Source organism: Ixodes scapularis, unplaced genomic scaffold (genome assembly GCF_016920785.2).
Source record: "Ixodes scapularis isolate PalLabHiFi unplaced genomic scaffold, ASM1692078v2 PGA_scaffold47__10_contigs__length_4178495, whole genome shotgun sequence".
Lineage (NCBI taxonomy): Eukaryota > Metazoa > Arthropoda > Arachnida > Ixodida > Ixodidae > Ixodes > Ixodes scapularis.
In genome coordinates, this window is record NW_024609876.1 from 240017 (window position 1) to 264743 (window position 24727).

The following is a 24727-nucleotide window of genomic DNA, read 5'->3' on the forward strand; positions in this document are numbered from 1 at the left end:
GACTTCACCTTTAAAGGGCCCCTGAAAAGAAAAGAAATATATTTTTTGAACAGTCTAATTGGGATACACGCGTGTCAAAAAAATAATTTTACATGAAAAAAAAAAAAAAGAAAATTTTAGTGCAGTATTGACAGTGCGAGACGCAATTTAGTGAGTAGTCACCTCCTTTGCACTTGTTTTCTCTCTGCATTTCGGGCGCGCGTGGAGGAGAGGTCGATCGGCTTCGTCTACAGATCGAGGTGGAAAGAGCAAACGACCGAGATGGTCATTCCGAAATGACCCGTGACGTCATGGACTTTGCGCGCAGAGTTTAAAATAAATCTGTCACCGTCAATATTGCTCGAAATTTTTTTTTTTTTTTTTACGTAATATTTATTTTTTGGCATGCGTGTCCCAACCAGACTGTTTAAAAAAAAAAAACATTTTTTTTATTGCCCTTTAAGCCCTGTTGGAAGAAGTGTGGCTGGAGGATGCAACCCTCGTTCACAACGCTAGGACCATCACAAATAATGGAAACTTTGTCTGCATGACCGTAGGGACATCAACGGGGCTCGCACAGGGCCACCTGTCATTCCTCCTATTGACCTTTCGGTCTTAATCAAAGTTCTTTTCGTCAGAAAAAAAAACAAAGCATGTTTGGTTCCTCAGTGTACTTGAGCTTGTTCAACAAGTGCTTGGACCGGATGACACGGTCTTCCTGGGGTTTTTTGGGACATAAACTGCTCTCTCCTCATCACATACAACTGGTATCTAAGATTCTCATGCACCACAAGCTTGATAGTTGACTCTGCCACCTCTAGCTGCTTGGAAATGGCTTTCATTAACTTGCTGGGTTTGTCGTTCCCAATGTCCTACACCTTCTCTACATATCAGCCGCCTGACGACGTCTGACTGCTGCGAATGTTTTTTTGGCTTGGGCCACAGACGCAATGTCCCCAACCAAATTCGAAAGCTGTTCTCAAAAACTAAGGACCTTGACACACTCAAGAAGGTGGCTATATCCAATTTTCTGTGGTCAGCGGCCAATACAACCAGGGCGGCATGCCTTTTCACTTCTTGTGTAAGACCTGAAGCTGCCATTTTTAAATTGGTACTCTTGATAGCTGATATAAATGTAGTCAAAGTCAAACTCAAGCATCTAGAAAAATGTAGTAAGAATATGAGAAGTTATGCACCTTTAACTTGTGTTCTCAAATACTGCGCGCCCAGTACATCATGCAATAACACACAATTTGAACTAGAGACCACGGACAACAGAAAGGGAACAAAAACAACATGTCTCAAATACAGCTGACTAAATTTTATTGATGCACCATGTCATATACACCACTCCAAAAATGGCGTAGTGACTTGTCTAGGAAAGAAGACAAAGCAGTTACGAGAGGCACGCGAGCTATGGAATAGCACCTACGGCAGGTACGTTCTAACGATGCAGTTATTAATTTGGAAATATTGTAAAAACAACGTTATGCAGGACATAGTGCCTCTACAATCGAAATAACACCATATTTTACTGCAGTTACCCAGCTGCTTTCTCAATAACATCCATATCTCTGCTGAAAGGGCAATAAAAAGGATGTGCGAGGGTCTTTCGTTTTCTGGGCTCTGGCGGAGGTGTTGGTTACATTTCTATCTCGACACAGGAACGTATCCGGCGTAAGAACCACAAGCCTCGCACACTGGCACACGCGCTTGCAGCATGTAAACAGACCGCCTCCCTCCTTTTTCAGGCACATGGTTCTGCAGATGTTCCTCCGGTCCTTGAGGCTTCCAATCTTCCTGGCATCTAGAGTTTTGTCGGCACGTCCTGCTTCAAACATGACGGTCAGGGAGCAGCCCTTCGACTACTTCCTGGTCCTGGACTTCGAAGCGACCTGCAGTAGAGAGAAACCGCCTCCGCACCCGCAGGTAAGTGCTGCTCCCCTGTGCCGCAGTGGCTGGAACCTGTCTTCGATCGTGTTTAGCTTTCCAAAGCCATTGCTACTTGGGTGGTAACATGCTGTTAACACGTGACGTGTTCTAACACTCTTCATGAACTGCTTAAGCTCTTCAGATGTAAACTGCATTCCGTTGTCGAAGGCGAGTGTCTCTGGCACTCCAAATTGTGCAAACAATTCTCGCGGTTTTTCAGTCGTACTGGACGATGTTGTCAATTGCATCACAAAAACGTCAGGCAACTTGGAGTAAGCATGTTGAAATTAACCTGAGACTGGGGTAGAGAAGAAACATCAAAACGTAGAAGGGACAGAAAATAGACAGGACGACGTCTCAAACTCAGCTGAGTTTGAGACGTCGTCCTATTTTCTGTCCCTTCTACATTTTTATGTTTCTTCTCTACCCCAGTCTCAGGTTAATTTCAACATGGTTAATATTCACCAGCTCGCCTGCACCCTTACGATTTTTTCTTGGAGTGAGCGTCTACCACCACTAAAAAAATGGCTCCCTCGGACAATCCAGCTTAGTCGATGTGGACACGCTGCCATGGTTTGGTATGCCATGCCCAAGGATGCAACGGTGGCTGCTGTTGGCACAGTTCACACGCCCTGATGTATGCTTCAACGTCGCTGTCCTCTGACAGCCGCCGAAGGTAACTTCTGGCTAGTTCTTTGGCAGGTACAACACCTGGGTGTCCTTCGTGGATTTCTTCCAGCAAGAAACTCCGTGGCTTCACCGGCACCATGACTGTCCTAACATGAGAGAGCCCTGCTGTGCTGACAGTTCAGTACTACATCGGAGAAACTGCTTCAGCGACTGGTTTGACAGAAACGAGGGCCAACCTTTCAGAACATACTCCAACGCTCGACCCAACAGAGGGTCCTTGGCACTCTCTCTTGCGATGTCTCGACTACTGACTGGCGAGGAGAGCAACCATAGTGAACAAAAAGACTCATCTTACGTGGTTTTCCTTTCCATTGTGTTCACTGGAAGCCAAGAAAAACAGTCTGCTTCTGCATTTCCAGCCAATTGCTTAAACATTGAAGAGTGGTTATAGGCAGAAAGTGTTAATGTCCAGCTCTGCAGTCAAGCTGTAGCCAGTGCAGGAATTCCCATCTTTGGTCTAAAAATAGCTTGAAGAGGTTTATGGTCTGTCACAAGACTGGCCTTACGACCGTAGAGGTAGAAGTGGAACTTTTTTACTCCCAAAAGCAAGGCTAGTGCTTCTTTTTCTAAGGGGCTGTATCCCTTTTCTGCTGAAGTAAGGGAACGAGATGCATACGCCACTGGCCGAACAGTTCCATTTTCTGGAAAGTGAGACAAAACGGCACCCTCATCGTAGGACGACACATCACATGCTAACTGCAACGCTGCCTTTGGGTCGTAGTGCACAAGCACTCTTGATGAGGCTAGCAGCTCCTTGACTTTCTGAAATGCCTCTTCACACTTCTGGTCCCTGGACCAGTGCACGTCTTGTCGCAGTAACTTGTGGAGGGGCGCAATTACAGTGGATAGTTGTGCAGCAAACTTGCCATTATAGTTCACAGCTCCCAAGAGTGAGCTCAGTTGCTGTACATCTTCAGCTGCTGGTGCATTCACAATGGCGACCACCTTCTCATTATTCGTACTGATCCCTTCAGGGCCTATCACATGTCCCAGATACTGAAGCTGGTTTTGGAAGAAGGCCCACTTCTCACCTGATGCGAACTCCACGTTGGTGAATCTCTCGAATGCTTCCTTCAAGCTTCGCAGATGCTCTCGAGTCTCGCCAGCAATTAACACTTCATCGAAGTAGCAAGCCACTTTGGGAATTCCTTTCAGTATGTTGTCCATTGTTCTTTGAAAGATGGCAGGTGCCAATGCGATTCTGAAGGGCAAATGATTCATTAGGCACAAACCCTTCTTTGTCGTTATTGTCAGCAACTTCCGTGACTTCGCTCGTGACATCTTTTTGGTACGCTCTGTTGAGATCAATTTCGGAAAAACTTTGGCCACCAGCCGGCACTGAAAAAAAGCTCATCTACCTTAGGCAATGGGTAGCGATCAACGTCCAGCACTGGGTTAAGAGTGGTCTTATAATCACCACACAACCGTATGGTACCACAGGCGTGTATTCAAGGGGGGGGGGAGCATAAGGCCCCCCCCCCCCCCTTGCTTTGAAATCTTCCATTTTGCTGGAACCTTCTCTCCCCTCTCTCCCTCATACTGCATTTTGTCATGAACAGGCCCCCCCCCCCCCCCAAAAAAAAAAAATAAAAAAAAGAAAAAAAAAATCCTGGCTACGTGCCTGTGGTACCATCCTTTTTGGGTCCGGGAACGAGTGGCGTCACAAACTCGCTATGCGTTGTTGTTGCGATTACACCTAGAACCTCTAACTTTTCCTGTCTTTTTTCCACAGCCAGAACAAGTGAAAAAGGCACACTTCTAGCTTTCGGGAACTTCGGTCAGCTCGGTCAGCTTCCTTCTTTCAGTAACACCCTTGCCTCTTTGCCATAGCTTTTTCACAATTTGTCCTTGAAAACTTTCTGATGGTTGCATAACATTTCCTGTGCCTTGCGGACTGGTATTGTGGTGCGGCCCTTGTTTACCTTTGTGAAGTTCGTTGACGCCCACAACTTGGTTGCAGTTAAACCGCAGCTGTTGTAGCCATCTTCGGCCTAGTAGCGGTCAGGACCTTTGTCTGCTCGTTGCGGAACACCTCGACATTGATGACATCGCATGGCTTGATGACTTCGCCTGTGTACGTTTGCAAACGAAGTGAAGTCTCTCAATTTTTTTGTTGTCAACTTCTCAAGGTACTGTTTCCTTGAGATAGCAGACACCACTGCTCCAGTGTCCAGCTCCTTTGTTAGTGGAGACTTCTGAACCAACACTTCTACAGTGAGGGAATGTTCTGCTGTAGACTTTATGTTCTTGACATCAGGGCTTCCCTTTTTCTTCTTCTCCACTGTGAGCGATCTGAGCATTTTTTTCTTGCCTCGCGGCTTTTCTTTTCCTCGGGATGAGCGACAGACGCGTCAAATGTGCCTGACCTGCTGGCACTGAAAACAGACCGCCTCGCTCTGAGGACATGCACTTGCCATGTGCCCAGTAGATCCACACCGATAATAGGCTCCTCCTCATATTCGAGGTTCCTCTTCGTGTCGTAACTTGTAAACGGTTACTTTGTCGGTGTGCACGTTGTTACTGCTAGTGCCATGCATTTCGGAAGCATTTTTTATTGCGGCGTTCGACGCTGTGGCTTGTTCAACCGCTTTCTGGAATTCGAGCATCTTACCTTCATCCAAGAGCTCTCGTTGAATGTCAACGCGACATAATCCGCGAACAAAACACGGCAATGAAATCTGACCTGCTCCGATATGACGGACGGTTTAGGCTCCAGATGATCTTGCAACAACTTCGTCAGCTCTGCTACCGGCAACGCGGGAGCTATCAACGACTTAAGCAGATTATACGTCGTAGGTCTAATTAAGCTTAGGAAGGCATCAACCTTGCGGGCGTACGGCACACGGTTCACCTTGAGAACCCACATGAGTCTCTCTTTGTAAGGAGACATGGAACCCAATGAAGAGTCGAAATTCTCCACTTGCCCGATCTTGGCCACGGCTACCTTCTTGTCGTCTGCGTCGTTCAGCTCCAAGGTGGCTTCGGTCGCAGCCTCAGCAGGCCCATCGGTGTACTCTCGTAGCTCAGGTTCGTCGGCCGTCGGCTGACCATCTCTCGTCGCCACTTTATATTGTGTTTGTCAGCCTTGGATTGGCTTAGTTAATAAGAAAACGGTTTACTGAACATAAACTGTCGTATAACCCAGACGGCCGCGTTGCCATCTTAGTCTCAAACGAACAGTTTGCGCTTGAGGTCGCGCGTGCCAACGTTAGCATGCTCTGCTAAACACCAAAATATTCCTAAACTTATAGGTCTGGAAGAGGTCTATCTTCAGCAAATGGCTGCTAGTGCAGCAGGTCTGAGCACTTTGGCTAATACAAGGAGCTTATTAAGCGCAACGCAGATGAAACGAGGTAAGAATTGCCAGTTGATCGTTGTGCGAAAAATTCAATTAGAATTGCGCCGAGTCATTTTATGACGTCGCGGCTCGACCAACCAATTGACGTTCAGCGACAACGAGGGGCTGCATGTTTTGCGATTTTTTTCACGTTTAGTGTCGTTTTGAGGTCAAGTGATGATGATATTTAGATTCTCTAGGAAAGACTACGCCAAAAAAAAAGCATTGACTTATTTAAAAAACAAGTTTAATCTTTTTAAATGTTTGTTTGAGATGATTCCAGTAGATCTGAACATCCGTGGTACCATCACGTCATGTCACACCACGACGTAACAATGTGACGTCGCATTATATTGTGACATCATGTGACACATAATGTCACATGACACCATGACGTAATGCTACAACGTCATGTGACACGTATGGGGTTATCCCCGTCCAGCTTCCCCACCCCCGAGTGACACAACACCACTTTCCATATAAACATTTAATCACTCACATTGTTGAGTTCTCCGGCGGTCGCACCTCACGGTATCCAAACGTCCGTCCACTTTCACGTCCGTCGCACCACCCCTGCGTCCTCCCACCGACCCCTCGAGCCCCCGCCGGTCCTTCCCTCGCACCCCCTTTTCCCGGCGCCAGGCCGACGGGTGCCTTCCTCCCGACGTGGGTGTTCTCCCGGCTCCCCATCCACGCCGTCCAGGCCCTTGGGGGTCGGGCTCCTTTGAAGGGGGCCCGAGGACGTCCGCCGCCGCCACCAGCCGGCCACTATCAGCCTCGATCGGCTACCGAGGGTGCCGACGGCTCGCCCTTGAGCCGCCCTCGGCCGCCAGCGTCTGGTAGCAATCAGGCGGCGGCAGAGCGGGCCCCCACACCACCCCCCCCTCAATCCTCAGACCCCGACGCCGCCAAGAAAGAGTCCAGGTCAACGTCCATCAAGGACGGCGACGGCAGGGTCCGAGTGATAGGCCCTCCGGGCCCGGTGGCAGATGAGTCCGTCGGGGAGGGGCCGATGAACTCGGCAGGCCGGACTGGCTCGGACTGCCTCAGCGGCGGAAGCTCCAGGGCCCGCGGGATCGGCGCGGCAGGGGGGACCAAATCTGGGGCCGGAGTCAGGAGCCCCGGCCGCTCCCTCCGCAGCAGCTTGAGGGCCGCCTCGATGTCCTCCTCGGTGGCAGCAGCCGCAGCCGCTGCGTCTTTCTTCCGTTGGTCCCTCTCCGTGTAGAGCTTGCCCCCGGCGTGGGCCTCCTGGCACACCACCAAGACGTGGCAGACCGGACAGAGGGCCGCCTCCTCCTCTGCCGTGTAGACGGCCGGCGGCTCGTCGTCCCGGTCCGCCAGGGTCAATCCCCGGAAAGGTGGCCTCACCTCGGACGGGTTGACCCCGCGGGAGGGGCGGTACTGGTCCCTCCACCTTGCGTGGGACGCGTAACCGACTGCCTCCCTCCCGGAGACCACCGTCCATGTAGCAGCCGACCGCGTCTTCTTCTTGGCCTGCTCCAGGGGTTTAGGCCCAGCCGGAGGCGGTTGCGTGGAGTGGGAGCTCGAGCGCCCTCCCCTGCCCGACCGGACGCGCCTGAAGTCCTCGGGCGTCTCATTGTCGCCCCCCCCGGTTCCGGGACCTGCGACCAGACCTGGACCTCGAGCGGGGGTAGTAAACCCGCTCCGTCGTCCAGGGCTGAGTTCGGCGTTCGCCGCGGTGGGGTCGGCCCCGTGCACCGCCGTTGGCAGACATTCTGTGTGGGAAAAAGAGGTGGTTAATGGATGCGATACACTAGTGCCTTTTGGCCCTGAGATTGTATCTCCGGGGATTTTCCCCAGCGTTGCTTGTCCCGCCTGCCTCCCCGTCAGTATCGTCAGGATCGCGGAGGCAGTAGGTCTTTAAGTCGCCCACGTGCACCGAGCCGGACACTTCGCCCGTGTCCAGGCGAGCAAGTCGGTAGGTCAAACGTGACAGTCGTGCCGCGACCCGGTACGGCCCTTCCCACCTGTGTGCCAGCGACGCCGCAAAACCTTGCGCCGCGTTGCTGAGAGGGTGTGTTCGCCTAAGGACCAGATCCCCAACGGCGTACCAGGTGGCGGTGCGTTTTGTCGTACTGGGCGGCCTGCTCAAGCCGGGCAGCGTCTAGGTTCTCCCTGGCCGTGCGGAGGGCGTCCCCGAGTCGGCCACGGAGTTCCGATGCGTAGCGAGAGATGAAGCGGGGGTCAGCCTGCCCACACTCTCGGAATCCATTTTCCAAGGGATACGTCAGCTCCTTTCCCAAGTTCAGGTACGCGGGTGTCAGTCCAGTCGATCGATTTACCGTCGTTCGGGTTGCAAAACCGAGCTCGGATATGTTCGCGTCCCAATCCTTATGCTTACCGGTGAGTGTCGCCAGCATCGCCTTCAGGTTCCGGTTCACCCGCTCGGTGATGTTCGCCTGTGGGTGGTAAGGCGTTGTTCGTTTGTGCTGGATATTGAGTGACCGGCACGAGTCCACAAAGACCTTACTTGTGAACACCGACGCGTTATCTGTGATCAGAGAAGCAGGGAAACCGTAGCGACAAAACGTATTCAACAGTCTTTCCCAGATTCTTGCAGACACTAGCTTTCTGAGTGGGAAAAGCTCGACCCACTTCGAGAAATGGTCTGTGACGACGAGTAGATACTGGTTTCCACGTGGACTTCGAGGCAGTGGTCCGATGATGTCACACGCGACCGTCTCCCAAGGGCGCTTGCTGATGACAGGTTGCATCAGGCCGGGGGGCTTCCCTCCCCTGGGCTTCGCCACTTGGCACGCTGGACAGCTGCGGGCATATCGAAGTACCTCCCTCCTCATTCCCGGCCAGGTCACGACACGACACAACTTTTCGTAAGTCTTCTTGCCGCTCCCGTGGCCTGCCAGGGCCGAGTCATGAAAATACCTCATCAGTTTCTGCCGCAGCTTCCGCGGAACGACGATTTTGAAGGGGGATGGGTCTCCCTCGTGTTCGTCCATCTCGGGGATGTACCTGAGCAACAAGTTGTTTTCACCCAACAGATAGGAATCGATCTCTCTATCGACCCTCGCGCCCGCGTTTCCGGTGTCCGCTGCGTTGCCCTCCAGCGTTTCTGACACCCGCTGTCCCGTGCCAGCGTTTCCAGCGTCTGCTGCGTTATCCGCTAGCTTTTCCGACACTCGCTGACAGAAACCATCTGTTTTCTGGGCTTCCAACAACTCTTCCCTGCTCACAACAGTACCCCAAGCGTTCATCTGTTCTTTGGTGGCATCACACACAGCCGCACAAGGCGGGGTATCACCTTTTCCGCCACCGCTCGCATTGCCGCGAGTCTTTCTCTCCGCGTGGATGGCTCCCCTGGAACCAGCTTCCGGCGCGTGACCGGGCGCTCTCTCCTTCTCGCCCCTTTCCTCTGCATTCCCGCAAGCTTGCTGTCGTGGGTGGAGGGTTGCCCGGGGCAGTTCCCCCGGGTCAGTCTCCACGGGTGCGCGCGACAATGCGTCCGCGACCTGGTTCGCAGTGCCTCTGCGATACTCTATCTTGTAGGCGTAGCGCTGCAGAGTGAGCACCCAGCGGGCCAGTCTGCCGGCTGGTTGCTTCAGCCTCTGAATCCAGGCGAGAGCGTTGTGATCAGTTTGGATGGTAAAGAGAGCGCCATCCAGGTATAGATCGAACTTATGCAGGGCATACATAATTGCCACTCCCTCTCGCTCGGTGGTGCTGTAGTTGCGTTCCGCTGGCGTGAGTGTGCGGCTCGCAAAGGCGACGGGCCTTAATTGGCCGTCGTGCTCTTGCAACAAGACCGCTCCCACGCCGTAATCGCTGGCGTCTGTTTGCACCACAAACGGCAAGTTTAAGTCCGGCAGTCGCAAACTGGCAGTCGCCGCGATCGCGCGAGTGAGAGAGATGAATGACACCTCTTGTTCTCGTTGCCAGACGTACTTCGAGCCTTTGCGCAGCAGCTGGTTAAGCGGGCGGGCTAGCTCGGCACAGTTGGGAATAAAATGGCGATAAAACCCAATCATTCCTAGAAACCTTTGGAGGCTTTTCACCTCCTGCGGCCGAGGGAAATCAAGGATGGCCCTTAACTTCTCGTCGTTCGGTTTCAAGGTTCCCTCGTCGACCACAAACCCAAGGAGATCGATTTTCGGAGAAGCGAGCTGTACCTTCTTCGGGTTAATCGTCAACCCCGCATCCCTCATTCGTCCGAGGATGATCCTCAGGTGAACGAGATGTTCGCTGAATGACTTGGAGAAGACCACAACATCATCCATGTAGGCCATTGCGAAATTAAACCTGGCGTCTCCCAAAACGATGTCCATAAGTCGCTGGAAACTTGCCGGCGAGTTAGACAGTCCGAAGGGAAGGCGAGTAAACTCAAATAACCCGCGATGGCAAGTGAAAGCAGTCTTCTCGACATCGGCAGGAGCGATCTGAATCTGCAAAAATCCCCCTGCTGCAGTCTAGTGTTGTAAACACTCGGGCGTTCCCCAAGGAATACATGATGGATTCGATCGACGGAAAAGGATACGCATCCCTCGTTGTCAGAGAATTGAGTTGGCGGTAGTCAACGCAAAGCCTGGCTGTCCCGTCCTTCTTTGGAGCTAGAACTACCGGGAAAGCCCAAGGACTTTTCGATCTCCTGACCGCGCCCGTGTCAATCATCTCGTCGAGGGCGGCGTCTAGGAGGTTTCTTTTGTGAACGCTAAGCGGCCGGGGATTGCAACCCCAGGGCTTAGCTTCGCCGGTGTCGATCCGGTGCTGAAGGACGTTAGTCATGCCCGGCCGTTCGGTGAATGTCGCCGAAAAGGGGCACAAAACGTCCGCGAGTGCATGCCTCTGCTCGGTCGGGCCGTCGAAAGACGCGAGCACGGCCTCCAATTCCGCCGCTCCAACCTGCGTGACGAGCGCCTCTGGCTGGAGCTTGGGACACCCAGCGAGAGCCGTCGTACGTGGAGCGCAAGGAACACACCCCGCAGGGGGCACCTGTGAAAGCAGGTGTTTGGAGAGTGGCGTCTCCACGGACCCCGAGCCATGCGGGTTCGCCCGCCCACGTCTGACTGTGCGTGGCTTACCCGTGTCTGGGGAAAAGGGCATCCTGGTGGTTGAGCCGAGCCCGGGGTAGGTTTGGACCCTTCGGGGCCCCCCGGGCGAGGCAATACACCACTTCGGCCCCCGCTTCTCATAGACGGGAGTCCTGGTAAGGCCCGGCCAGGATGATTCAGTCTAGTCGCCACTCCTTCTACTATGCCCTCCCTTCTTTCACCCTTGTCTCCTCCTTCTTTTCACTCTTCTCATTTCTCTTCTTTCCTTTTCAACTTCTTTGGCGGCAAGGGCTAACCTTGGGTGGTGACAGATACTCTCGTCCAGATCCACACTTGGTTATAGTTTCTGGGTAGCGCTAATAGAGTAATGCTTCCAGCAAAGCCATATTTGTTATGGGGTATTACCTATTCCCTCGTTGGGCTCCGTGGTGGGCGGCGCGCCACAGATTCCGAACACTCCTTGCCCTCTTATGGCGCCCCTCTCTTCCAAACCCCGTTCGGGGCAAGCCGTTAAAAGGCGCTGCCCTGAACACAAGACTATTGAAAAAGAACCAGAGGTAGAAAACTTCACGAAGTTTTTCGTTGTTCATTCCCTCGATGAACAGAAACCTATGTCAAAGCTTTCACCATTTGTAGTAGCCAAAGTACTTGAACACCTTGCAGTGATGTGATTGCTGCGCCAATTGCGCCAAACTGCGCCAAGGGGCTAACCCTGCTACATCCTGCTACATTTCGCCAAAATTTGAGTAATCTGCGCCAAGCCTGCGCCAAAGGACCAAATTAGGTTGCCTTTCGCAACCGAAACTAAACTGAGTACTGTAATTGAGCAGACGTGTGTTATGTGGCGCAAGCGGCCACCTGACACAAAGTACCGTGCATCAATTGTCCACCCGGTCTTTCATGGATTTCCCTGCGTCTCGCGTTTCGCGCTCTCTCTTGTGGGTCTCGTCTCTCGTCTCTTTTTTTTTTTTTATATTTTCAGCGATAGACGCGGATGTGTGCAGACGCTCCAACGCTAGCGTTCCGGGTACCAGCTATGCAGTCATGTTGTGAAACGAAACCACGTTTTTGCGCGGCAGAAGTTACTTTGTGAGCTGAAGCAACGGCCGTGGGAAAACTATATTGGGTCACTGCCTTTCAGTCACCGTGGTCGCGCGACGTCGGATGTTGCCGTTCCACATCACTGCAGATATGGTACTTCCTAAAATAAAACGAAGTACCGCCGCATGTTCACCAACATTCCTGTTCTTGTTTAAATCATACGTTACAACAAAAATACATCTTTAATTCAAAGACTGCTCTGTCAAAGTACTGATTATCTAGATTCCTCTCGGTGGGTCTTCTTTCGAAAAGTACCTCGGTACGTGAAAGATCTGCCGCGAAATAAAGTTGAAGAGAAATGGGGGCGTGCTTAAGGCTTCCAGATTTTTAATACCTGGAAATGTTTGAGACTATTGCGTACCTGAAACGTTGTTTGTTAGTGTTTGTGAAGTGCCATGGATGAAAATGTGCTCCAGGACTGTGGTTCAGAAAGACAATCACCTTAACTTTTCATCTCATTTCTATCATTGTGTGCATAGTCATCTTTTCACCTTATGCCCTTGTAATCTGAATTTTTAGCGAAATCTTCCATGTATTAAAGAAAGAAAAAAAAAAAAGGGATCGGTGGCCGAGTGGTCTAGCGCACACCAGCTCGGAGCACATGGAGCGAAAGCTCGCGCTACAGAACCCAGCGATGCTGGGTTCGAGCCCCACCCCTGCCCGTTTCGATCTGGATGAGCATCGTACCGGCGTGCGGTCGTGTATCACTACTGCGTGATGCACGTTAAAGACCCCAGGCTAGCGGTTGTACCGCACTGGCTATATTTCTCATCTACAGCTGGGAGACTCGTCGCCCTGTGAGGCAGACCAAGTTCTAGGCTGTATAAACATACAGACAACCCAATTTTTTTTTAAGAGAAGTGAGCTAAAGCAAAGAAAGCAATGTATGCATGTTGAACCCGCACAGCACGCTTGTTTGTCTCGAGTTCAGTCGTTGCACAAAGCGCTCCAAGAACGTTTCGAGGCTGGCTCGCAATGTCTTGCATCGATGCACTCAGGTTCTTTATTTTTTGTGTGTTTAGCTTATACCTTGTTTGCCGGCCTGCTGGCAAGCACGCGCCACTAGACTGTTTAAAGGGATACTGAACCGAAGAATTTAGTGCCCATAATAAGTGGCGCACGTTCTTTCCACGAGCCAGCAACCACCGGTGTGCGCGAGCACATGCAACGAAAATGACGTCAAAGACCTCCATTCGTGGGTAAGATGACAGTGAAATGCATGTGCTTCGGGCTAAAAGAGAATAAAGATAAGCTTTTCACCTCTACAAGTGAATGGTACGGGCTTGTTAGACCAATTAATCGCTTACCTTTTACATGAGACACCACTGTGTAGATGAAAAACTTGTCTTTAATCTCCTTTGGCCCGAAGCGCATACATTTCACTGTCCCCTTAAGCGCGAATGGAGGTCTTTGACGTCATTTTTGTTGCGTGTACCCGCGCACACCGGCGGCTGCTGGCTCGTGGAAAGAACGTGCGCCACTTATTACGGACACTAAATTCCTTGGTTCAGTATCCCTTTAAGTCGCATGCTCGAAAGTTACATTTTGTGTACAATTTTGGGGATAAGTTAGCGACCGAGCTGAGGGCATGGTTTCGGTTTCGATCGGACAGCCGTTGTCTGCGCTCGCGCGACGAAGCATGCCCAACAGCAAGCCTGCCGAAGTTGGCCTCACGTGCATGCGAACATGATTGCGTGACTGCGGCACCAGCTGGGACGCTTGCAATTCATTGTTTTACGTTTGCTTACTTTTGACGAAAATCTGGCACGTCGGGAAGCAGTAAAACGGTGGCAAGCGGTTTTTCAAAATTGCTTGGCAATGCCTACAGCACTATACACTTGTGGGATGTCTGAGCAGTAAAAACAAAAGCAGCGAGTTCCGTCACAACACGGCACATCAGAACACAACACAACACAAAGTGCCCTTCGTTTATACAGCACTTTAAACGAATATATTTATTTTCCTAAAAATATCTGCTCCAAAAGCCGCTTTTGCTGCTCCAAAACACTGTTTTGGTTGCTCCAAAACGTGCGCCAAAATGGCTTAGGCCAATCACATCACTGACCTTGTAGGGTTTTCCTACAAGGCTAAAAAACTCCACTCAGGAGACCTCCTAGTTGAGATAAATAACAAAAAGCAAAGTGAAGCGCTTCTCAAGCTGAACACCATACTTGATGTGAAAGTGTCGGTGAGCCCTCACCGCACACTGAACACCATCCGTGGAGTCCTCTCTGAGGACGACTTCCTTCACACTAGTGAGGAAGAACTCCTCGAGGGACTCCAGGGTGCCGGCGTTGTCGCAGTAAAACGGATTATGTTCAAAAAAGATGGTGTAGAAATTCCCTCAAAACACGTCATCCTTACATTTGAGAGGCATACACTACCACAAACAATCAAGGCTGGATACCTGAACTGCCACATCCGCCCTTTTGTCCCCAACCCCCAGCGGTGTTTCCGTTGCCAGCGTTTTGGTCACGGAACACGCAGCTGTCGAGGGAAGGCGACTTGTGCAAAGTGTGGCAGTCAGGATCACATCTCTGACAATTGCGAGAATGTGGCCCACTGCGTTAATTGCGATGGACCACACCCTACCTACTATCGTGGCTGTCCCATATGGAAGCAAGAAAAGGAAATCATTGCCATCAAAGCGAAAGAAAATATCAGCTATAGTGAAGCAAAGAAAAGGTATTCCTTCATGTCGAAGGGATCATATCCGACGTGGCACGGAGGGGTCTTGTGCCACGCTCGGAGTCGAGGGCTACCCAGGTCTCACCTGAGGTTCTGGAGGCAGCCCTCAGGGCCCCAACCCCCCAGCTGGGGCAGCAGTGCCCCCCTCTTCATGGAGGGAGTGCACATGCTGCTTCGCTGGTTCTAGACAGGCCGGCAAATGCCGCACCTGTCCGCACATCGCGGTCCTCTGCCGGGGAGAGGGGGCAAAACTCCCGCCCGACCTCCTCAGAGAGGACCTCCTCTTCGAAAGAGCGGCACAACCCTCATGCCGCTCCCCCAGTACCCAAGGGGCCGGAGGAGGCAGAGTTGAAAGACACTCTGCCCAGCACCTCCGGTGCCTCTTCGGCTGGTCGTGGCCGGGGCAAGCCACCCCGTGCAACGAGCCAGCCAAAACCTTCAGGCAAAGGCTCGCCTCCAGAAATAGAGGCAATGGATGATACCGCTGAGTCACCCACTCTTGCATCCGACGAGGGTGACATGGAGTGGCAGACTTTGAAGTCTAAAGGGAAAAAACCAGTGGTCCCTCCCAAATAACCATTAATTTCATACTCTCAATTTCTTCATTGCCTCTCTCTTTTTAATTTTACACTTCACCTTTTTAGATAAATGAAGAATTTGCATTTTATGCAGTGGAACTGTCGTGGTCTTTTACCCAATATTGATGACGTTAACTATTTTATGGATGATCTTCGGCCTATTGCCCTCTCTTTACAAGAAACTCATCTTCAAACACATCATACACAGATTTTACGACGTTATCAAGTGTTCCGCAAAGATCGTCTGAGTTCCAGTTCTGGTGGCGTAGCAGTGGTCGTGCAGAGCGGGGTTGCCTGCTCGGAGGTCCCTCTCTGCACACCGCTCGAAGCTGTAGCGGTACGCCTTCTTTTAGATCGCCTCATTACAATTGTGTCCATTTATTTGCCACCAAACGTTCCATTGCAACTTCACGAACTTCAGGGTCTTGTAGGACAGCTTCCTCAACCCTTCTTAATTTTAGGAGATTTTAATGCCCATCACCCCATGTGGGGCAGTACTCGCCTCGATTCTCGAGGCCGAGTAATTGAGCGGTTTTTATTATCATCTAACTTGTGTATTTTTAACGGGAGAGAGCCTACTTTTTTTAGTTCTGCTCACAACTCATTTACATCTATTGACCTTTCTATTACTTCACCTTCATTACTTCCATGCTTTTCATGGAAGGTTTTTAATAATCCCTTTGGGAGTGATCACTTCCCGATTGTTTTAGAGAGTACTGTCTCTCTTCCGACTCTGTTAACACGAATGCCCCGATGGAAACTAGATAAGGCAGATTGGTCCATTTTTCAATTAGAGGCACTGATTGATTCTTCTATAATCTCAAACATGAATCCAGATGAAGCAACGCTGTATGTCACAGAGGTTATAATACATGCTGCCACACGGAGTATCCCTCAAACGTCTTGTCGTCTTCCTAAGAGATGCAAGCCATGGTGGAATGATGACTGTAAAACAACACGGAAGTCCCAGAACAAAGCTTGGTGCATCTTTCGTAGATATCCAACTTCTAGCAACTTACTTGAGTTTAAGAAAACGAGAGCTAAAGCTCGCTGGACAAGACGCCAGGCGAAGGGAAGCTCCTGGAGAAAGTATTTGACGTCCTTGAGTAGTTTTGTATCTACAAAAGAAGCGTGGGATCGGCTTAGAAAGGTTAGGGGCGACTACTTACCTTTCAGAACTCCTCTCTTCCCTGCATCATCTTCAACATCTCTGAAAGATCAAGCGAATGTTCTTGGGAAATATTTTCAGGATGTTTCTAGTTTACGCAACTGCAGTGAAGCCTTTAAAAAGTTCAGTTCGACAGCAGAGAAACAACCAATCATTTTGTCTGGTGCTCGTGACGCTCCGTACAACAGGCCTTTTACACTCTCTGAGCTCAAAGTGGCTCTTAGTGTAAAGAAACAGTCTGCTCCTGGACCAGATAATGTTCATTATGAGATGTTAAGGCACCTGTCACCTGATTCTCTAGGCAGTTTGTTGACCTTTTATAACTCATTGTGGCATCGCTCTGCATTCCCCGAGGTTTGGAAAAGAGCCCATGTAATCGCTCTTCTGAAGCCTGGCAAAGATGCTTCTCAACCAACTAGCTACCGACCCATTGCTCTCACAAGTTGCTTGGGAAAAACCTACGAAAGAATGATTAACCGACGTCTCATTCATTTCTTGGAGAGTGAGAATGTGCTTGACATTAATCAGTGTGGTTTTAGAGCTGGACGTTCCACCCTGGACCACTTAGTCCGCCTTGAAACCTCTATTCGTGAGGCGTTTGTACACCGCCAGGTCTGTCTCTCTGTGTTTTTTGATCTGCAAAAGGCGTACGATACAACGTGGCGCTATGGGATCCTGCGGGATCTTTATGCTTACGGTGTTCGGGGTCGCATGTTGCGATGCATACAAAGCTTCTTAATGGGACATACTTTCCAAGTCCGTCTGGGCTCCACCTTATCAGATGTGTTTTCTCAAGAAAGTGGTGTCCCTCAGGGAGGGGTGCTTAGTGTCACACTTTTTGCAGTTAAAATCAATAGCCTGGCTCAGGTGATACCACCGACAGTATCTTATTCTTTGTATGTGGATGATGTGCAAATTTCAGTTTCTTCTTGCAATCTGCATAGTTGTGAACGTCAACTGCAACTGACAATCAACAGGATGAGCAAGTGGGCAGCCGAAAATGGGTTCCGCTTCTCCCCCGACAAAACCGTATGTGTTCCTTTTTCGCTGCGTCGAGGGTTGTCACCGGATCCTACCTTGCATCTGAATAACGTTACCATTACTGTTAAGGAGGCGCACAAGTTTCTAGGCGTGATATTCGACAAGAAGCTCACATTCGTACCCCATTTGAAAGAACTAAAACGAAAATGCCTACGATCTTCCAATATTCTTAAAGTGCTGTCGCACACAACTTGGGGGTCTGACAGACGATGTCTGCTGCGAATTTATAACTCTCTAGTGCGGTCCCGGTTGGATTATGGTGCACCGGTATATGCGTCGGCACGACCATCTGCTTTGAAGATGTTAGACCCAATCCATCACCTTGGCCTGCGTCTAGCCACAGGTGCTTTTCGCACGTCGCCCGTGCCGAGTCTGTATGCTGAAACACATCAGATGTCCCTTGAGCGACGCAGACAATATCTTAGTCTCTGCTATGCCTACAAAGTTTATAGTGATCCACACCACCCTGCATTCTCTGCTCTGCAGACCTCTGCATCATTGCGCCTTTTTGAGAATAAGCCCAGTATTGTTCGGCCCTTGAGCCTTCGGGCTGAGAGCATGGCAAGGTCGCTGCACCTTTGTTTTGATGAGCCTCCTTTGTTGAGACAGGCCTATAGGGTTGCTCCTTGGGATTTGGTGCCAATCTCTTGTGATTGGTCACTTTCGAAGTACAGCAAAAAGGTTGTTCCTCGTCTTGTTCTCTTGCGGGAGTTCGCAGAGCTAGAGCAGAAATATAGTGACTATCTCCACTTTTACACTGATGGCTCGAAAACATTGAATTGCGTAGGCTGTGCAGTTTATTCTCTCGCTTTCAGTGAAGTGAGGCAACTCAACCCTCTAGCAACTATCTTTACTGCTGAACTGTATGGTATCCTGATGGCTATTGAATATATTCTAGAAAATAACATTAACAAAGCAGTTCTGTTTGTTGATTCCCAAAGTGTTCTCTTAGCTATTTCATCTTTAGCAGACAGCAAGAACGCTCTTGTGCAACAGGTTCGTTTTCAGATAAACAAAGCTTTCCATCTAGGACAATTTATAAACTTCTGCTGGGTGCCCAGTCATGTGGGCATTCCCGGTAACGAGAATGCAGACCATCTTGCACTTTCTGCAATAAATTACACGGAAACGTCTTTTGGCCTGCCACACCAAGACCTCAAGCCAGCCTTAAACAAGTCAATTATTAAGTTATGGCAACAGGATTGGGACACACAGAGAGATAACAAACTTCACATTATTAAGCCCAACTTAGAAGTGTGGGAGAGTTCCTCCCATAAGGACCGCCGTTCAAAAGTTCTTTTATGCCGCTTGAGAATTGGTCATTCTCGATTGACTCACCTGCACTTGCTCTGCGGTGAAGATGTAAAGCTCTGTGAAAAGTGTGGGAAAATGTTAACTGTCCTTCACATCCTGTGGAATTGTAGATTTTTCGATCATCAACGTCGAAGATATTTTCCAGAACTTTTCAGAAACCACCTTCCATTTCATCCTTATTTTTTGCTTGGTGATAGACCTTTGGTACCAGTTGCTCGCGTTTTAAGTTTCCTACATGCAATTGGCCTTTTGCACTTGATATAGATAAGTAAAGTTAGATGTAAATGCAAGGCTCCTTAAATTAATTTTCTTGGCGCAATATGGCCGTAGTCGCTCTTGTGCCATTAAACCCCAATCATCATCATCATCGCAAGGAACACAGGGCGGTGGGTCGGCGAAAGGTATCAGCGGAGTAGACGGGTCGTAACGGTACCCATTGTTCCGCAGGTCAACGATGATGCCTTCCCGAGAAAGGAAATCTCGCCCCAGTATGACCGGAGATGTGAGACCCCGAAGGTACACAAAACGTTGCCTCTTACGTCGACCGTCAAACTCGACCTGAAGGCGCAGAGCCCCCTCAGCCCTCGTCATGCCCGTTGCCAAACGCATGCAGATGTCGACCGGTCTTAAACTCCTCCTCCTCTCGCGGCATGCTTCGTACACGTCGTCACCGATCAGACAAAGGGTAGCTCCGGTATCTATCAATGCTGAGAACTCCCTCCCAGCAATGTTAATCGTCATGTAAGGTCCAGAGGCAGAGAGTCCCGTCTGGGCTCTACATGCCAGTGGGGCAAACGCGTCCGCGACATCAGTGGGACATGTCGGCGACACGTCTTCGTGGGGCTTCTCCACGGTACCGCGTCGCCCCTCCCTTTCGCCGCTGGCCAGCGGCGGGAACCTGGATGATCCGGTTAACGCCGCTGGCCCCGGGCGTTTCCCTGGCGCTGACCGTCGCGCTCGAGCTGCGGACAGTTACGTATGATGTGGCCAGGCTGGTCACACCGGAAACAACGCAGGGGTCGGCGGCCCGGACTCTGGCGACGCCCGTCCCTTTCATCTCGACCGAAACGGGGCGCGTTATCTCCCCGCCTCGCAACACCACGCGCCCCGGCTGCGCTGGCCCCGACCGAACTCGAAGGCCGATTCTCGCGGCCGGCGCGGCGTCTCTGCTCGTACGAGAAGGGGTCTAGCGCGCGAGCTGAAACGACTTCTCGCGCCTCGCGCCTAACAACCGCGGACACCGACGCTGCCTCGACGCGGGGGGTCGGGCTTTGGGACCCCGCCCAGGCGCAGCTAGGCTCAAGCGATTCCTCCGGCACAGGCGGCGGCGCGTAGCGGAGCTCAGCAAGCAAGTCCGCCTGAACGACGCGCGCCTCTCGAGCCAGAGCCTCCAGGGTGTCGAAGCTGCGCCCACGAAGGTACGGCTTGAAGGATGGGTGGCACTGGCGGATTACGCGCGAAACTTGGTCCGCGTGACTCGCCGCGGGGTCTGCTCTCGAATAAAGTTCCTGAAGTGCGCGCACATACTCCAAAAGGCTTTCGTCAGGATGCTGCGTGCGCGTGTTTAATTCCTCGCGGACGCGCCTCTCATAGTCCGGCGGCAGAAACTCGCTTCGGAAGCGCTCATGGAACGCGGCCATCGATGAGGGAGGCTCCTGAAGCCTCCACCAACGGGCGGCATCCCCGACAAGGGCGATTGGCAGGATCTGCCGGATGACGGTGTCATCCGACGCGCCAACGGCCGTTTGGTAGGTGCCCAGGCGCAACAGGAAGTCATGAACAGAACTCTCATCCGCGTAACCCGAATACGTGGGCAGCTCCATCGTAAGCCGCGGACGCGGAAGAGTCACCGGCGCGGGAGCAGTCGGGCTCTGCGCCGCAGCTAACTGCCGCGTAAGTGTAGCGAACAGAGCTGTCATTTGCTCCATGAGCTCAGCCGCACCCGAAGGCCCCTGCGGTTGCGCGATGGTCGGACTCTCAACCAGCGACGCAGTCGCCCCTGCGGGGTTAGCCTCAGGGGGAACGGCGGCTGTGGGTTCCCGTCTGCTCGGCTGGTTCGCGCCGTTTGAACTTCCGTTTCCCTCGCGCCTGGACTTCGGCATCTCGACTTAAGTCAAAGCTCTCTGCCTAATCAGAACCCTTGGCAAATTGGTCCCCGCTCCAAAATTAAACACAAGTAGAGTGGTGACACCCGGGAAGAGGAACTGGACAAAGACAATTAATCGGGCCCCACGTTGGGCGCCAGTGTATGGGGTTATCCCCGTCCAGCTTCCCCACCCCCGAGTGACACAACACCACTTTCCATATTGTGGTCCTCCTTGGGGCCACTGCCTTTGGGAGTACCACGTTCGCGGCGAGACGCTCTACCGCGAAGCGGGTTCGTACTCGCGTGGCATGCTGCTCGTTGAGCGCAAACAGACACCAGTCACGTTGGTAACGGTGATAAACTGTTTATTTACAATGAAACAAAATAACAACAACACGGCGGCTATAAGCTGGTGAACGCCGTCGGTGTGGAGATCGCCCACGGCCGAACGGTCGCTCACAAATGTACAAAGTACGGGGTAAACGCTCACCGGTGCGCCGGAAGGGTCCCCGTTGTCGCCACCGCCGAATCCCAGGAAGAAGAGCGAAGCGAGACTGCTGTCCGCTGGTTTTAAGATAACGGCGGGGGCGAAGTGGCCAATCAAGGAGCGACACGTCGATCTCCTTTGTGCGGGGGTCCGTTACGGAAATCGCCCCAAGGGGGGAGAGGAGGAAGCCACTCACAGTGGTAAGCAGCGCCACCTCTCGCTACGCCAGCGCGGCCGCCACGGCGCGCCAAAACGCTGACGCGGCAGAATGTTGAGGGATCACAATCCCCACACTCCCCCCTCCTTAGCCATTAGTCACCCGCAAACGGGTAGACCAACACAAACACACAACAGACAAAAATAATAAAAAAAGAAAAAGGCGGCTGTAGCTACACGGGAACCAACAGCCCGGCTCATAGGTCCATGCTCCAAAATTTCGTCCAACGGTCCCTCACCAGCGGTACAGCTCCCAGCTGTAGTCGGTCGGCTGCGTCAACACGTGACCGCCGCGCACGTAGCGGATCACCTCCTGAGCGCACAGGACGGGATAGGGCATCGAGCCCAAAGTGGCGAATGTCCCACAGCAGTATTCCGACAGCCCAGACGTCGGACTTGAAGGGCGCCCTTGGAATTTTGGCGGTAGACGTTCGTCTCGGGGTCCCAGTGCTCCTGGAGAGCTCTAAGTCGGCAACTCAGCAGCCGTGTCCGTCGACGAGCACGTTCCGGGCGACCAGGTCCCGGAGGATTATCCCTCGGCTGCCGATGTGGTGCGTGCCCTACGAGCCCTGCTGGGCGAACTGCGCCAGCTCCCTGGGGCCCTGGGGACTTGTTACGGGACGAACGGGAACAGCTGGTCCCTGGTCGGCGAGCTTTCCGACCGCGGTGCGGGTGCCGAAGATGATGAGCGGGCAGTCCCTTGCCGGATGTCGAACTTGACGGCCCACGAAAACGACGGGTTGCTGGTTTGGCCCGTGGCCGGCTGGGGTAGCGGGGCTGCCTGACGAGTCACGCGCATCCGTGGACCCTGGACGCCGCTGAACTGCCGTAGCCAAGAGACAGCAGCTCCCGAACGACGCGAAGCAAAGGCTGGAGGTCCTCTTCGTAGGTGCGGAACGTACTGCGGTAGGATGACCACTTGGTCTCCGACCGCTTGTGACGACGCTCGCACCGCGCTCTTGCGTTGACATGTGGCCCACGTGAGCGTAGGTGGCAATAACTGACCAATGGCAGTTACGCGTACCCTTTCCCTCGGAAGCCGTGTTTGGGGGATTCCCCTACGGGTTCATCTGGGAGCGAACACTGAGGTGACGTATCTAGGTCACTGCTTGCCAGTAAACAATGGTGTCTGGCGCGTTCGCGAAGGCAGCAGGTGCATTGTGTGTTGCACTTCCCTTAATGTGACATTTCGCCACTTACAGGAGCTGCCTCTACGAAAACTTCGGATAATAGTTCCTCCGTCTCCGCAGATTGTAGCGAGACGACTGTTGTTCGCTGCTGGCGTCGTCTCGCGCTGCGTGTGCATGTTTCTGCGGGGGCTTAGTTTGCTCGTTGGCCCCGTTTTCCCTCTCATGGTAGGGTTTCAGATCGCACACATGTACCGGCCCACCGACTTTTCTTGATTGCAAGTTTGTCAGCTTGTACACGAGTGGGGAGAGAAGTTCCTGCACTCGGTACGGGCCACACCACTTCGGAGCCAAAGCAGCCGAGAAGCCTATGCTGGCATCACTCAGAACATGGTTGCGTCTGAGGACGAGATCGCCCACTTTGTAGCGGAGATCTCGATGCGAGCGGTCGTACTGAGCTTTTTGTTTCGCTCGCGCTACCCCGAGATTGCGACGCGCCTCCGAGAAGGCTTCCGTCATCCGAGTTTGTAGCTGCCGCGCGTGGTCCGTTTGCGTCGGCTGCGCGTTGTCCACCCCGGCGCTCGCCCCTAGGACACGGTCCATGGGGTTCGGAAGCTCTCTCCCGAATGTGAGGAAAGCGGGGGTGAAGCCCGTCGAACGGTTGAGAGTGGTCCGAAGTGCGAACCCGATCTCGGGGATATATGCGTCCCAGTCACGGTGCCTTTCCGCGAAGGCGGCCAGCATTGGTTTGATGTTTCTGTTACATCGCTCCGTGATGTTCGACTGCGGGTGGTACGGCGTGGTTGTTCTGTGCTTTATGCCAAGGGCCTTGCACGCGTCCACGAATACCTTCCCGACGAAGTAGCTCGCTCGATCAGTCAAAAGAGCTTCGGGGAAGCCAAAACGGGTGAAAACCTCCATGAGCTTCTCCGTGATCGCTCGGGCTGTCAGCTTACGGAGTGGAAAAAGTTCCGTCCATTTGCTGAAGTGGTCAGTTACAACCAGCAAATACTGGTGTCCTTTAGGGCTCCTCGGTAGGGGGCCGACCACGTCGCAGGCTGCCAGAGACCATGATTGCTGGCTCGGAATCGGTTGCATTAGGCCCGGCGGTTTGCCGCCTCTTGGTTTGAAGCTTTGGCAAGAGTGGCAGGTGCGGGCATAACGGAAAACGTCCCGTTTCATGCCCGGCCAGGTGGCGATGCGACATAACTTTGAGTAAGTCTTGGAGCCGCTCGCGTGTCCGGCGAAGTGTGAGTCGTGATAGTAACGCAAAACTGCGTTTCTCAGACTGCGGGGTACCACTACCTTGAACGCCTCGTCGGAGTCGTTCTCGGAGGGTATGTACCTCAGCAAGAGCCCGTCATTGCTCAGCAGATATGAATCCTCCGTGCCCGCACCAATACCAGATGCGTCCCGGCACTCGGCGCCTACTACAATACCAGTAGTGTTGCGCCCGGCGGTCGCACCGCCCGCCTCCACGGCGTCCGACTCTTCCGCGAGTCCGTCGATCACCTTTCGACAAAACGGATCATTCTGCTGGGCTTTCAGAAGCTCTTCTTTGCTGAACACGATTCCCACGGCGCTCACTGCGTCTAGGTGGTTGATCGTCTCGTCCGGGGTGGTCAGATCTGCTGCCTCCCTTTGGGACTGAGTCACGGCTTCGCCTGACAATGTGGATGTCGTTGGCTCGGCCTGGGTCCTTGCGGAAATTTGTGTGCAGTCTACGGGGGCTCGTGACAATGCGTCCGCCACCACGTTTGTGCTGCCTTTCCGGTACCGCACGACGTAGTCGTATTTTTGCAGCATCAAAGCCCATCTTGCCAAGCGACCAGCGGGTTCGCGAAGTCGGGAGAGCCATATTAGGCTTTGGTGATCTGTTTCGATCACGAAAGTGGTCCCGTCGACATAAATGTCGAAACGCCGGAGTGCAAAGACGATGGCCAAGCACTCTTGTTCGCA

General features: G+C 52.4%; 1 protein-coding gene across 1 annotated transcript in view; it reads left to right on the forward strand.

Annotated features, from left to right (window-relative positions):
- Positions 1–24727, forward strand: part of LOC8036048 (ERI1 exoribonuclease 3) — a 67995-nt gene that overhangs the window by 5834 nt on the left and 37434 nt on the right. The window contains exon 2 of the mRNA XM_029971091.2: positions 1731–1908. Coding sequence (XP_029826951.2) covers positions 1735–1908 — 174 coding nt within the window. The 5' untranslated portion in view covers positions 1731–1734. The remainder of the gene's footprint in view (positions 1–1730; positions 1909–24727) is intronic.